This window comes from Pan paniscus, chromosome 3 (genome assembly GCF_029289425.2).
Source record: "Pan paniscus chromosome 3, NHGRI_mPanPan1-v2.0_pri, whole genome shotgun sequence".
Classification (NCBI taxonomy): Eukaryota; Metazoa; Chordata; class Mammalia; order Primates; family Hominidae; genus Pan; species Pan paniscus.
In genome coordinates, this window is record NC_073252.2 from 39402294 (window position 1) to 39417066 (window position 14773).

The 14773-nt window shown below is 36.1% G+C and overlaps 1 protein-coding gene across 6 annotated transcripts in view; it reads left to right on the top strand.

Annotated features, from left to right (window-relative positions):
- The window catches only part of WDR19 (WD repeat domain 19), a 106046-nt gene that overhangs the window by 31132 nt on the left and 60141 nt on the right, over window positions 1–14773 (top strand). For all 6 annotated transcript variants that reach the window (XR_004671025.3, XM_003832181.6, XM_034958443.3 and 3 more), the window contains 6 exons: window positions 3677–3747; window positions 4903–5075; window positions 5164–5278; window positions 6195–6301; window positions 7044–7166; window positions 14015–14164. Coding sequence is in view for 5 of the 6 variants with exons in the window: in XM_003832181.6 (XP_003832229.5) it covers window positions 3677–3747; window positions 4903–5075; window positions 5164–5278; window positions 6195–6301; window positions 7044–7166; window positions 14015–14164 (739 nt within the window). In the remaining variant the exon portion in view is untranslated. The remainder of the gene's footprint in view (window positions 1–3676; window positions 3748–4902; window positions 5076–5163; window positions 5279–6194; window positions 6302–7043; window positions 7167–14014; window positions 14165–14773) is intronic.

Sequence of the window (14773 nt, forward strand, 5' to 3'; positions counted from 1 at the left end):
AATCCCAGCACCTTGGGAGGCCAAGGCGGGAGAATCACTTGAGCCCAAGAGTTCAAGACCAGCCTGGGCAATATGGCGAGACCCCATCTCTACAAGTTGCCTGTAGTCCCAGCAACTTGGGAGGCTGAGGTGGGAGAATCACTTGAGCCTGGGAGGTTGAGGCTGCAGTGAGCTGTGGTCATTTCCTGTAGTCCCAGCAACTTGGGAGGCTGAGGTGGGAGGATCACTTGAGCCTGGGAGGTTGAGGCTGCAGTGAGCTGTGATCGTGCCACTGCACTCCAGCCTGGGCAGAAGAGTGAAACCCTGTCTCAAAAAAAAAAGAACAGCTACAAAAAACCTACATCTAATATCATGCTTAATGGTGAAAGACGGAATGCTTGTCCCTTAAGATTAGGAACAAGACAAGAATATCAGCTCTCATTACTCTTACTCAACCTAGCATTAGAAGTTCCAGCCACTGCAATAGGCAAGAAAAAGAAATACACGGCACTCAGATTAGAAAGGAAGAAGGAAAACTATCTCTATTTGCAGATGTCATGATCATCTTGGGATTTTCTACATAAAAATCTTGGAATTTTCTACATAAAAGCAACTCCTGGAACTAAAACTAATAAATGAGTTTTAGTTTATTTTTCTGCAAAAAAGCAACTCCTAGAACTAAAACTAATAAATGAGTTGAGCAAGATTGTAGGATATAAGATCAACACACAAAAATTAATCACATTTCTATATACTAACAATGAACATTAACAATGAAAACAAAAATGAAAACCAATACCATTTTCAGTCACTCCAAAGAAACTGAACTGCTTAAGTATACCTCTAACAAAACCTGTACAGTGTCTTTGCTGAAAATTATAAAATGCTGATGAAAGAGATCAAATTAGACCCAAATAAATAGAGAGATATACTGTGTTCATAGATTGAAAAGCTCAACAAAGTGAAGATGTCAGTTCCCCCAGGTTGATCTATTGTTTAATGAAATTTATATCAAAATCCCAGCATGCTTCTTTGTAGGTATAGGCATGCTTGTTCTAATATAGACAGATAGAGAGAGAGAGAGAGAGAGAGAGATGTAGATAGGCACAGATCCTAAAATAGCCAACAGCAATCTTAAAAAAGAACAATAAAATGGGAGAAATCATTCTTCCCAATATAAAAACTTGTTTAGCTACAATCATCAAGACTATGTATCATTGGCAGAGGAAAAGACATATCAATCAATGGAACAGAATAGAGAAGACAGAAATAAACCCATACAAATATGCACAGTTAGTTTTTGACAAAGGTGAAAGATAATTCAATAAAAGCAAGATACCCTTTTCAACAAATGGTACTGGGGCAATTAGACATCCACAAATGAAAAAAAAATTTTCGACACAAACCTTACACCTTAATAAAAAATTCACTCATGGACTTAAATATAAAATGTAAAACATAGGAGGATATCTTTTGGATCTAGGGTTAGGCAAAGAATTCTTAGACTTGAAACCAAAAGTACGATCTATAAAAGGAAAAATTGATAAAGTAGATTTCATCAAAATTTAAAACTTTTGCTTTGTGAAATACTCTGTTAAAGATGAAAAGATGGCCGGTCGCGGTGCCTCACATCTGTAATTCCGGCACTTTGGGAGGCCAAGGCAGGCACATCACCTGAGGTCAGGAGTTTGAGACCAGCCTGGCCAATGTGGTGAAACCTTGACTCTGAAAATAAATAAATAAATAAGATGAAAAGATAAGCTGCAAAATGAGAAAATATTTGCAAACCACGTATCCAACAAAGGGCTAGTATCTAGAATATGTAAAGGACTCTCAAGACCCAACAGTATGTCATATGTTTAACATCTGTATATGTTATCAACCCAACACTATGTTGATACTTTTTTTGTTTAAATGTCAATTATCTATTTACATATCAATTTATACAACATGAAAATAATACATTTACTTATATAGTTACCATTAAACAAAAACCCAATGGTAAAAAAAGCAAACAACCCTATTAGAAAATAGGCAAAAGACATAGATTTCACCAAATAATAACAAATACATGAAAAGATACTCAACATGATTAGCCATTAGGGAAGTGCTAATTAAAACCACAATTAGCTATTACTACCCATCTATTAGAATGACTAAAATGAAAAATAGTGATAACACCAAATGTGGGTAAGGATGAGGAGAAACTGGATTACTCATACATTGCTGGTGGGAATGCATCATGGTACAGCTACTCTGGAAAACAGTTTGGCAGTTTCTTAAAAAACTAGACATGCAATTACCATATGATCCAGCAGTTACACAACTGGCCATTTATTCCAGAGAAATGAACACCTACATTCAGATAAAAACCTGTATATGAATGTTTATAGCAACTTCATTTGTAATAGCCAAATACTGGAAACAATCCAGATGTCCTTCAGTGGGTGAATGGTTCATCCATGCCATAGAACACTACTCAACAATAAAAAGGAACAACCTATTGATATACCCAACAACTTGAATGAATTTCCAAAGGATTTCACTGAATGGAAAAAAGCCAGTCTCAGCAGGTTGCATATTATATGATTTCATTTATATAATGTTCTTGAAGAGATAGAATTATAAAAACAAAGAAGAGATTAGTGATTCCCAGAGGTTAGAGATGGAGCTGGGGTCAGAAGGAAGAAGGTGAGTGTTTATAAAAAGGCAACATGAGAGATCCTTGTGGTCATGGAACTATCTATATCCTGACTATGGTTGTGAGTCTCATGAATCTCATGTGTGAGAAAGTTATTAAACACACACACTGAGTACAAGTAAACACACACACTAAGTACAAGTAAAACTAGGGACGTCGGAATAAGATTTGTGGTTTCTGTCAATGTCAGTATCCTGATTGTGGTATTATACTATAGTGTTTCAAGATGTTACTATTGGGAGAAAAGGGGACATGGAATCTCTTTATCTCTCTATATTGCCTCTTACAACTACCTGTGAATCTGAAATTATCTTAAAAGTTTAATTAAATGAAAATAATGAGGGAAAAAATGTAAGAGGAAAACACTGGAAGAGAAGAGAAAGAGAAAAGGAGATTAGGAGGAAAGAAATGTTACAACTATTAGTTCCCAACATTGTACTACACAACTTTCATTTACATCAACTTACTTATTCTTATTACAACCGTATGAAATAATGTTATGCCCGCATTTTTCAGAGCTTTCAACCTGATCCTTCTGATCCAAATTTAATTTTCTTTCTATACTATAATTCACTTCCTTTTGTATGAAAGAACTCTGGGCAGGGGAGAAAGGGAACACATTGTAAAGAGAAACCTGTATCATCTTAGAATAATTAATACTACTCAGGAGAATATTTTCATACCCAAATTTCTTCAGGACAATTTTAACCTCCTTATTCCTGAAGCTATAGATCAGAGATTAAGCCAGGCACAACCCTACCCACCCCCCATCTCTGCACACAGTAAGCAAACAAACAACAACAACAAACCCAAAAGTTTAAAGATAAAATATAATGAAGTACAGAAATTCTAATATTTTCTTAACCCAGTAGATCATTCTGTACATCACATTTTGGAGACCAGTAACCTATTCCATGGTTTGTAATTTTTTGTGAACTAAAACAGTTTTATATAAAGATCATATATATTTTTTAATAATACATTTTTGTTTTTCAGCATTAAAATCCAAGACTTGGTTGACTTAAAAGACATGTATGTTATACTCAACCTGGATGAGGAAAATAAAGGTATTGATTTTTCTGAAGCAGATTGACACTTTATCATTCCAGTTACAGAGAGTAAGGTTGTGTTTGTTATTGTGTGATTTGCATTCGTTGTAGGAGGAATAAATTTTTTTTTTTTTTGAGATGGATTCTTGTTTTGTAGCCCAGGATGGAATGCAATGGCATGATCTCTGCTCACTGCAACCTCCACCTCCCAGGCTCAAGCTATTCTCCTGCCTCAGCCTCCCAAGTAGCTGGGATTACAGGCACGTGCCACCATGCCCAGCTAATTTTTGTATTTTTAGTAGAGATGGGGTTTCACCATGTTGGCCAGGCTGGTCTCGAACTGCTGACCTCAGGTGATCCGCCTGCCTTGGCCTCCCAAAGTACTGGGATTACAGGCGTGAGCCACTGTGCCTGGCCAGAAATAAATTTTAATACTCTTCACTAGAGTTCCCTAAAATAGTCTCCTTATTTTAGTAATTATGTTCTCATACTGCTTGACTAGAAAGATATGTCTACTTTGATCCAGAGATTTATAGTGAATTTTATCCTAATTCTAATGTAAAGTATAAATTCTTATATACAGTCATGACCCACATAATGATGTTTCAGTCCACATACATGGTCCATATTTACTACCTTTTCTTTCTTTCTTTCTTTTTTTTTTTTTGAGACAGCGTCTTGTTTTGTTGCTCAGGCTTACTGTACATTTTCTATATTTAGATATGATTCAATGTGCAAGTACTTACTGCTGTGTTACATTTGCCTGCAGTGTTCAGTACAGTAACATGCCATACAGGCTTATAGCCTAGGAGCAATAGGCTATACCATATAGCCTAGGTACGTAGTAGGCTATTTGATCTAGGTTTGTGTAAGTACACTCTCTGATGTTCACACAACAACAAAGTCACCTAATGACAGATTTCTCAGAACATAGCCCTGTTGTTAAGTGACACATAACTGTACTTTCCCTTTGAGCCACAGGGAATGAGCCAGTGCTCATATTCTTACGCCAATCCATGGCAAATTTCCTAGTCTAAAAAAAAAACTACTTAAACTAGTAAGGAAAATATTTGAAAATTGTTATGTCTCTGGTAGCTTAAATGAAAATATTTGTTTGCTGCCTGCAACTATATATTGTTTTTGAATAATCATTTATTTTGTCGGTTATTTCAGGATTGGGTACCTTGTCCTGGACTGATGATGGCCAGTTGCTAGCACTCTCTACCCAAAGGGGCTCACTTCATGTTTTCCTGACCAAGCTTCCCATACTTGGGGATGCCTGCAGCACAAGGATTGCCTATCTCACCTCCCTCCTTGAAGTCACCGTAGCCAACCCTGTTGAAGGAGTATGAAAATGGTGTTATTTTTCTTTTATTTATTAATAAAATTAAAATAAGTTTAGCTGTTGATTTATTACTATTTTCTCTATTATAGGAGCTACCAATCACAGTTTCTGTTGATGTGGAACCCAACTTTGTGGCAGTAGGTCATTATCATCTGGCTGTAGGAATGAATAATCGAGCTTGGTTTTATGTCCTTGGAGAGAATGGCAAGTCTAAATCCAGTTGTTTATTCTTATCTAGCACATAATTTCTGTTATTTGGGAAGCACTGCAAGTTTCTTTTAGGACCAAGTCTTTCACTCTTTTTTATTCACATATCTCATTCTTAGCTTAAATGGTTTTGTAAGTCTTCTAAAAATTTGCATAATTTTTAGAAAGCTTTTATTCTTTACCTTTGTAGTGAAGGCAGCATAGCATAGTGGGTAGAGTGTGAGCTTCAGAATTAGAGAGGCCCTGGATTTAATTTCCCCTTCTGCCTCTGTTAGCTAAGTGACTATAGACAAATCACTTTACACTTGTGAGCCTTACTCATCTGGAAAATGAGGATACTTCTACTTTTAATGGATCATGAGGAAGATTAAATAAAATGCGTGGTCTCACTTGGCACAGTGACTTTTTTTAAGCACTCTTAAACCTAGTGGGTACTTAATAAATGTTCTGTCTCCCCTTTTATTCTTTGAATAATACCTATTAGCATGTGAGGAAAACCTTGTTTTGTTTTTTCTTCCCCTGCCTCCTCCCCATCACCTTTCCCCAATTCTAGGTCAGATAACCCTCAGGAATAGAACAAACCTGAAAATTAACCTGTTAAATAGGAAATACCTTTAAGTTTCTTGCAACTTAAGGTTTAATTCTTTAATTGTTTTGCATATAATTTTATTTTCTATTACTTTGTTTCAGGTAAACCATAATGGAATGCCTGAAGGCAAATTTATATGGCAACTAAGATTAAAATGAAATTTAATCTTTAAGATTCAATTTAATTATTTAATCATTTAAGATTAAAATGAAATTTTAAGTTCAGAATATTTTTGCAAAAGCACACCTTTTAAAATTATTTGCAAGTATGTATGAGATAGTTTTACCAATATTTTAATGTGTTGGTTTTTAAAAATTGCTACAGCTGTGAAAAAATTGAAAGATATGGAGTATCTGGGAACAGTAGCCAGTATTTGCCTTCATTCTGACTATGCTGCTGCACTTTTTGAAGGCAAAGTCCAGTTACATTTGGTAAGTATAATTTTGATGTCCTGGAGACGCACTAAGTTACAATGAACAGCCTAATGTCTGATTATCAAGAATATTGGTCAGGAAGCAAGGATGTACAGACTAACTGGAAAGCCAGGTGTGAGTAAAGGATTAACAAAACCCTTCCCCTTCTATATTAGAAGTTCTGTTGACTTTCTAACCCTGTTCCCCAAAAACCTGATAAATACCAACAGTGCTACTCACAACATAGCCTTTAGTAAAACAGTAATAATAATAATAATTACCCTGTTGGTAAATTGGAGCTAGAAGGAACTATACATGAACTATAAAAACCTGATGGGAATGCCATACCTTTGGGCTTCCTGGAAGGTGTTGACTCATATTCGGGCATTTTGTGTGTGGGGGTCTTTGAAACCATGCCTGCTGAGTTGTTCAAGAGATGTTGGCACCTGTGAAGAGGGGGCTTCTAAGTCAGGGCATCTCTCACATCTATTTCATGGCTCTTTACATCTAGGAAGACAAAGAGATTAACAATTAAATAGCTGCAGAGCCTGCAGTAAAGACTGTTCACACTAAGAGGGACATCTGTGCTACCTTGCTGGCAAGCCGTGGTTCCTGTGTGATAGCTTTCCAACTACACTGACCTCTGGTAGTCTTGGGAGCCTGAATGTTTAGTTGAACTTGAGAAAAAGACACCCCTAGATGTTGTGTGGATGGTTTACTCAAATAAATCTGTGAGCCATTATTATTCTTTACGTTTTAGATAGAAAGCGAAATCTTGGATGCTCAAGAAGAACGTGAGACTCGGCTTTTCCCAGCAGTGGATGATAAGTGCCGTATCTTATGCCACGCCTTAACTAGTGATTTCCTCATCTATGGTACAGATGTATGTATTGCCTTCTTTTTTAGAGAACACTGGGAATTTTTAATTTTTATTTTGTGATCTCAGTCATTCTCTTTTCCTACCAGTCTTTTTTCTATATTGAATCCAATACAATTAATGAAGTTATCTGTGATTAATTACATACATTCATGTGTCTCTTTGCAGTGGGGATACATTCTGAGAAACGTGTCATTGGGCAATTTCATCATTGTGTGGATGTCATAGAGTGTGCTTACAGGAACCTAGATGATACAGCCCACTGCACACCTAGCCTGTGTGGTAGAGCCTATTGCTCCTAGGCTACAAACCAGTACAGCATGTGACTGTACTGAATACTATAGGTAATTGTAACAATGCTATCTAGACATAGACAAGGTACAGTATATGTGTGATATAAAATATTTAAAATGGCATGCCTGTATAGGGCACTTACCATGACAGGAGCTTGCAGGACTGGAAATGGCTCTGGGTGAGTGAGTGAGTGAGTGGTGAGTGAACGTGAAGGCCTGCAGCATTACTGTACACTACCATAGATTTTTATCAACACTGTACACTTAGGGACACTAAATTTATTTAAACATTTTTTCTTCAAAAATACATTAACCTTAGCTCACTGTAACTTTATAAGCTTTTAAGTTTAAAAAAACTTTTTGACTCTTTTGTAGTAACACTTAGCTTAAAACACAAACACATTGTACAGTTACACAAAATATTTTCTTAAAAAATATTTTCTTATATCCTATTCTATAAGCTTTTCCTTGTTTTTCACTTTTTTTAACTTTTAAACTTTTTATAAAAACTAAGACACAAACACACACATTAGTGCAGGCCTGCATAGCATCAGGATCATCAGTATCACTGTCTCCCACCTCCGCATCTTGTCCCACTGAAAGATCTTCAGCGGGAATAATATGCATGGAGCTGTCATCTCCTGTGATAACAATGCCTTCTTCTGGATACTTCCTGAAGGACCTGGTTGAGCCTGTTTTACAGTTAACTTTTTTTTAATAAATAGAAGTGCACTCCAAAATAAAAATAAAAAGTATAGTATGATAAATACATAAACCAGTAACAGTCATTTATTATCATCATCAAGTATTATGTACTACACATAATTATATGTGCTATACTTTTATATAACTGGCAGCACACGAGGTTTGTTTACACCAGCATCAATACAAACTTCAGGGTAATGCCTTATGCTCTGACATTATGACATCCATGATGTCACTAGGCAATAGGAATTTTTCAGCTCCATCCTGATCTTATGGGACTACCATCATGTACATAGTCCATCGCCAACCGAAACATTATGTGGCGAATGACTGTACATATATAGAACACACAGGTGGCACGATTTGTTAATATCAGTGGTTTTGTGATTTTTAAGCAATTTTGATGGCCTAGTGAAAAGTTCAGACTTTGGAGCCTGGCAAATCTGGGTTCAAACACCAGTTCTATTACTTGCTAGCTGGTGCTTAACCCCTCCAAGCCTTGTTTTCCTTATCTGGGTGCTTTAAGGATTTAATTTGGTGATGAACATAGACAATTCAACTTCAGATCTCTAATGCCTGCATTTAGTAGGCATTCAGCAAATATTAAAATTAATTGAATATTGAGAATCTGACTTCAATTTCTTGGTCCTTTGAACCATGGGTACCCTAAATCTCCAAATATGACATTAGCCACATGCACATAAACTAGTTATAGCATCTTATATTTGTAAACAGTTTTCACAGATTTTTCAAAGCATATCATGCCTGTTACCTTGTTCAGTCTGTAAAAGAATTAAGTTGTTAGAAAATGCTTTGTTTTCCACTTTAGCAAAATAGTGGCCGGGTGCAGTAGCTCCCACCTAAAATCCCAGCATTTTGGGAGGCCGAGGCGGGTGGATTGCTTGAGCTTAGGAGTTCAAGACCATCTTGGGCAACATGGTGACACCCCCATCTCTAATAAAAATACAAAAAAATAGCCGGGCGTGGTCATGTGTGCCTGTGGTCCCAGCTACTCAGGAGGCTGAGGTGGGAAGATCACTTGAGCCCCAGGGGTGGGTTGCCAGTGAGCTGAGATCACGCCACTACACTCCAGCCTGGGTGACAGAGCAAGACCCCGTCTGAAAAACAAACAAACAAAAAAACAAAAAACAACAACAAAGAAAAAGTTATTTACTACTTTAAAAGTTTCCACTTTCTCACATGAAATTATCATCATCATTATTGATTTTTAGAGACAGGGTGTCACTCTGTCGCCCAGGCTGGAGTGCATTGGGACAATCATAGCTTACTACAATCACAACCTCCTGGGCTCAAGCAATCCTCCTGCCTCATCCTTCTGAGTAGCTAGGACAGGTGCATGCCACCATGTCGTGCTAATTTTTAGTTTTTTAAATTATTTTTCTTTTTTCTTTTCTCTTCTTCTTTTTTTTTTTTTTAGAAACAGACCTCCTGGATTTTTTTTTCTTTTTCTTTTTTTTTTTTTGAGACAGAGTCTCTCTCTGTCGCCCATGCAATTCTCTGCCTCAGCCTCCCTAGTAGCTGGGATTACAGGCACCCGCCACCACACTCAGCTAATTTTTGTATTTTTAGTAGAGACGGGGTTTCATCATCTTGGCCAGGCTGGTCTTGAACTCCTGACCTCGTGATCCACCTGCCTCAGCCTCCCAAAGTGCTGGGATTACAGGCGCAAGCCACCGTGCCCAGCTGAAACATTTTTTATATTTTCTTATTTATTTATTTATTTATTTATTTTAGAAACCTGCTAATTAATTAATTAATTTTTTTTTTTTTTTTTTTTTTTTTTTTTTTTTTTTGGTGGGGGTAGAAACTGGGTCTCCCTCTGTTGCTCGGGCTGGTCTTGAACTCCTAGTCTCAAGTGATCCTCCTACTTTGGCCTCCCAAAGTGCTGGAATTACAGGCATGGGACACAGGAGCCTGGCCTAAATTATTTTTTTTTAAAGAACATGTTTTAAAGCATGCTTTAAAGCATGCCATCTGAGAGACTTTTTAAAATTTATGTTTGACCTAAACTAGTAAGTCTTTGAGAATAATATACATCAGTAAGGTAGGTCTCATATATCAGGTAATTTGGTGATATGGAATAGGAAATTTGTATGACACTAATAGTTTATAGAGCCCTGATCTCACTTATTTTATCTCACTATCTATAAAATACACAGGGAAATTTTCAGGAGGAAGATACTGAAGATTGAGAGGCTAGCAAGTCTGTAGCAAAGTGGAACTTAAACTAAGATTTCCTGATGGAAAATCTACTCTTTCCACTATGCCACAGTGCTTTTGGAATAAGTGTAGTAGTCTGTTCATAAAGCAGCAACTATCCTGGTTTCATTCTTGAGTGATTCAGAAAATATCATGTTTTTTGGCAGCTTTATTGAAGTTTAATTGATATGCAAAAAAATGCACTATTAAAGTTATACAATTTGGACGGGCGTGGTGGCACATGCCTGTAATCCCAGCACTTTCGGAGGCCAAGGCAGGCTGATTGCCTGAGCTCAGGAGTTTGAGGCTCAGAAATAGTGAACTTACTCATCACCCGCAGAAGTTTTCTCCTGCTCCTTTATGATTCCTCCCTCTCATCTGTCCCCACCCCATGCTTTTTCTGTAACTGTAAATGTAATAAATGTTTGTATATTCTAGAGTTTTATATAAATGGAAACATAAAGTATGTACTACTTTTTGTTTGTCTTTTATTCAACATTAATTTTTTTGAGATACTTTATGCTGTTGTGTGTGTCAGTAATTCATTTCTTTTTATTGCTGAGTAGTAGTAGTCTATAGTATGTATATATCATAATTTGCTTATCCAAGAATTATAGGTGAACATTTGAGTTATTTCCAGTTTGGGGTATTTACAAATAAAGCCTCTATCAACATTCATGTTCAAGAAACTGGCAAATTGTTCTCTAAATCGGTTGTACCATTTTACATTCCCATCAACAGTGTGTGAGTGTTCCAGTTCCTCTCTGTCCTCACCAAGACGTGACATAATCAGTCTTTTTCATTTTAGCCACTCTAATAGATGTGTAGTGGTATCATTGTTATTTTAATTTGGATTCCTAATGAACTAATGATGTGGCACTTAGCATATGTTTATTTGCTTTCTGTATATCTTTGGTGAAGCGTCTGTTCAAATTTTTTGACCAATTTTTGATTGAGTTGTTTTCTTATTGATTTATGAGAGTTCTTTATATATATTTGGATTCAACTCCTTTATCAGATGTATGCTTTGCAAATATTTTCTTCCAGCGCACAGATTGTATTTTTATTCTCTTAATAGTGTCTTTCAAAGAGAAGATTTTTTTAAATGTTTACAAAGTCCAGTTTATCAATTTATTTTTTCATGGATCATGCTTTTGGTGTCATAGCTAAGAAATCTTTGCCTAACCCAGCGTCCCAAAATTTTTTCCTATGTTTTCTTCTAAAAATTTTATAGTTTTATGTTTTGCATTTAGGTCCATGATGCTTTGAGTTAAATTTTGTTTATGCCATGAGGTATAGATCACTTTTTGCAAATGATATCCAGTTGTTCCAGCACCATTTTTTGAAAAGATTATCCTTTTCTATCTTGCCCTGAATAGAAGTCCAAAATGTTATCTTTTTTTAAATTTTAATTAAACTTTCTGTTTTGAGATCCTTGTAAAATTCACATGCAGTTGTAAGAAACAATGCAGAGAGAAGTCCTAGGTACGCCTTTACCTAGTTTCCCGCAGTGGTAACATTATAGTAATCACAACCAGGATATTGACATTGGTACAGTCAACATACAGAACAATTCTGTTACCACAAGGATCCCTTGTGTTGCTGTTTTATAGCCACTTCCCTCTTGCTGCCACCCCATTCTTAACCCCTGGTAACAACTTGTTCTCCATTTCCATAATTTTGCCATTTCAATAATGTGTAAATGGAATCAAACAGTATGCAATATTTTGAGATTGGCTTTTTTTTCACTCAGCAGACTTCTCTGGAGATTCATCTAAGTTGTGTGTATCCATAGTTTGTTCCATTTTGTTATTGAGTCGTATTCCATGGTATGGATGTACTAGTTTGTTTAACATTTGCCCATTGAAGGGCATACGGACTGACAGCCAAGTGGAGTTTCTTTTTGAGGTTATGAAATGTTTTAATATTGATTGTGATGAAGTATTGCACAACTCTGTGAATGTACAAAAAACCATGGAGTTGTATCCTTTAAGAGGGTGAATTTTATAGTGTGTAAATTATATCAATAAAGCTATTAAAAATAAGAATAAAAGTACAGTCCTCTTTGTTTTTCGTTTTTTGTTTTTGTTTTTGTTTTGAGATGGAGTCTCGCTCTGTCGCCCAGGCTGGAGTGCAGTGGCGCAATCTCAGCACACTGCAACCTCTACCTCCTGGGTTCAAGAGGTTCTCCTGCCTCAGCCTCCTGAGTAGCTGGGACTACAGGCACACGCCACCACGCCCAGCAAATTTTTGTATTTTTAGTAGAGATGGGGTTTCACCATGTTTTAGTAGAGACGGGGTCAGGCTGGTCTGGAACTCCTGACCTCGTGATCCACCCACTTCGGCCTCCCAATGTGCTGGGATTCCAGGCATGAGCCACCACGCCTGGCCAAATACAGGCATCTTTAAAACAGGAAAAAGAATCAGTTGAACATATCTGTCTCTATTTCAGGCTTCCATTGATCTGTGTATCTGTTCTTCCACCAATACTACGCAGTCTTGATTACTATAGCTATAAAAAGAAAGCCTTAAAATTGGGTAGACTAATTTCCCACTTTATTTTCGAAATTGTTTTAGCTCTTCTAGTTTATCAGTCTGTATAAATTTTAGAATAATTGTGTGTCTATCTACAAAAAAATCTTGTTGAAATTTCTTTTATTAGAATGATATTAAACCTTTATATCAGATGGGAATAATTAACATGTTAATTTCCCATCCATGAACACAGTATACCTCTCCATTTAGTTAAATATTTTGTGTCTTTCATTAGTGTTTTGTAATTTTCAGCATACAAGTCCTGGGCATGTTATGTTTAAGTTTATACCCAAGTATCTCATTTTTTGAGTAATTGTAAATGGTATTGCATTTTTAATTTGGTATGTACATGTTCATTGCTAATATACATTCAGTTGATTCTATCAGGTGGATTTTTTTGTCTTAAAATTAATTTTCTAATTTATTAATAGCAAAAAATTGAAATAATGTATTTAAAAGTTACTCCTATATAATAGGGGTATTTCTAGCAAGTAGGAAATCTAAAAATCAATTATGCTTTAATATCACTAAGAATGTTAGAATTAATAGACTGTTTAATCACAGGTACAGTCCCATTTTATTTTTATTTTTATTTTTTATTTTTTATTTTTTTGAGTCAGAGTCTCGCTGTATTGCCCAGGCTAGAGTGCAATGGTGCGATCTCAGCTCACTGCAACCTCTGCCTCCTGGGTTCAAGCAATTCTCCTGCCTCAGCCTCCCAAGTAGCTGGGATTACAGGCGCCCGCCACCATGCCCAGCTAATTTTTGTATTTTTAGTAGAGATGGAGTTTCACCATATTGGTCAGGCTGGTCTCTTGGCCAGGCTGGTCTCGAATTCCTTACCTTGTGATCCGCCCGTCGTGGCCTCCCAAAGTGCTGGGATTACAGGCGAGAGCCACTGCGCCCAGCTTTTCCCATTTTATTTATTTTCTTGAGTCTGTACCTTTCACATATACTAAATATTATTCTTAGATACTTCATCAAAAACATGACATTTTTCTCTTAAAATTAGAACATATGTTTAATTTAAATGTTGAAAGTTAGGATTTCCTTGACTACCTTTTATATTTTCATGGCTGGATTTTTTTTTTTTTTTTTTAGACTGGTGTCGTTCAGTATTTCTACATTGAAGACTGGCAATTTGTTAATGATTATCGACATCCTGTCAGTGTGAAAAAGATTTTTCCCGACCCAAATGGGACCAGATTAGTTTTCATTGATGAAAAAAGTGATGGATTTGTTTACTGTCCAGTAAGTCTAGAACATTTTTAAATGTTTATTTTTTGAAATGCAATATAGGGGAAAAAAGTGTGTTTAAAGCCTATCTCATGTAAAATTTTCTATTAATTAGTGCCAAGGATTGTAGTTCTTTGCTGTCATCTTCATAATATCATGTTTATGATAGATTTCTCATATCAAGAAAACTTTTTCCATTATTCTGTAATTTTTCATAGTGGCCATCCCAGAAAGATTTTTAATGGGAAAAATAGTTATTATATCCTAAACCACTTTCAAACTTATCATATACTTACTGCACAATACAATAATTATAGTGTATCTGCCTGTACATGACTTTTCTCTCCCGATAGGCAGTGAGCTTATCTGTGCCTTCTGCCCACCTCAGTTGATTTTCCTCTTTCCTTGAAGATCCTGAGCACAAGGAACAGGTATTTCTGTATTAGATGAGTAAAAATGGATGAACCCATTTTAAAAATCAGTCACTCATATTTTTAAACATCCTTAACTTTTTTGAAAATAGATTTAGAAAAAGGGAGATGTGCCTTTACATTAGTTAACTATAATTGGATTTTTCATTTACTTTTTATATCCTGTTAATGGTTTACTGTGTTTTTGGTCAAA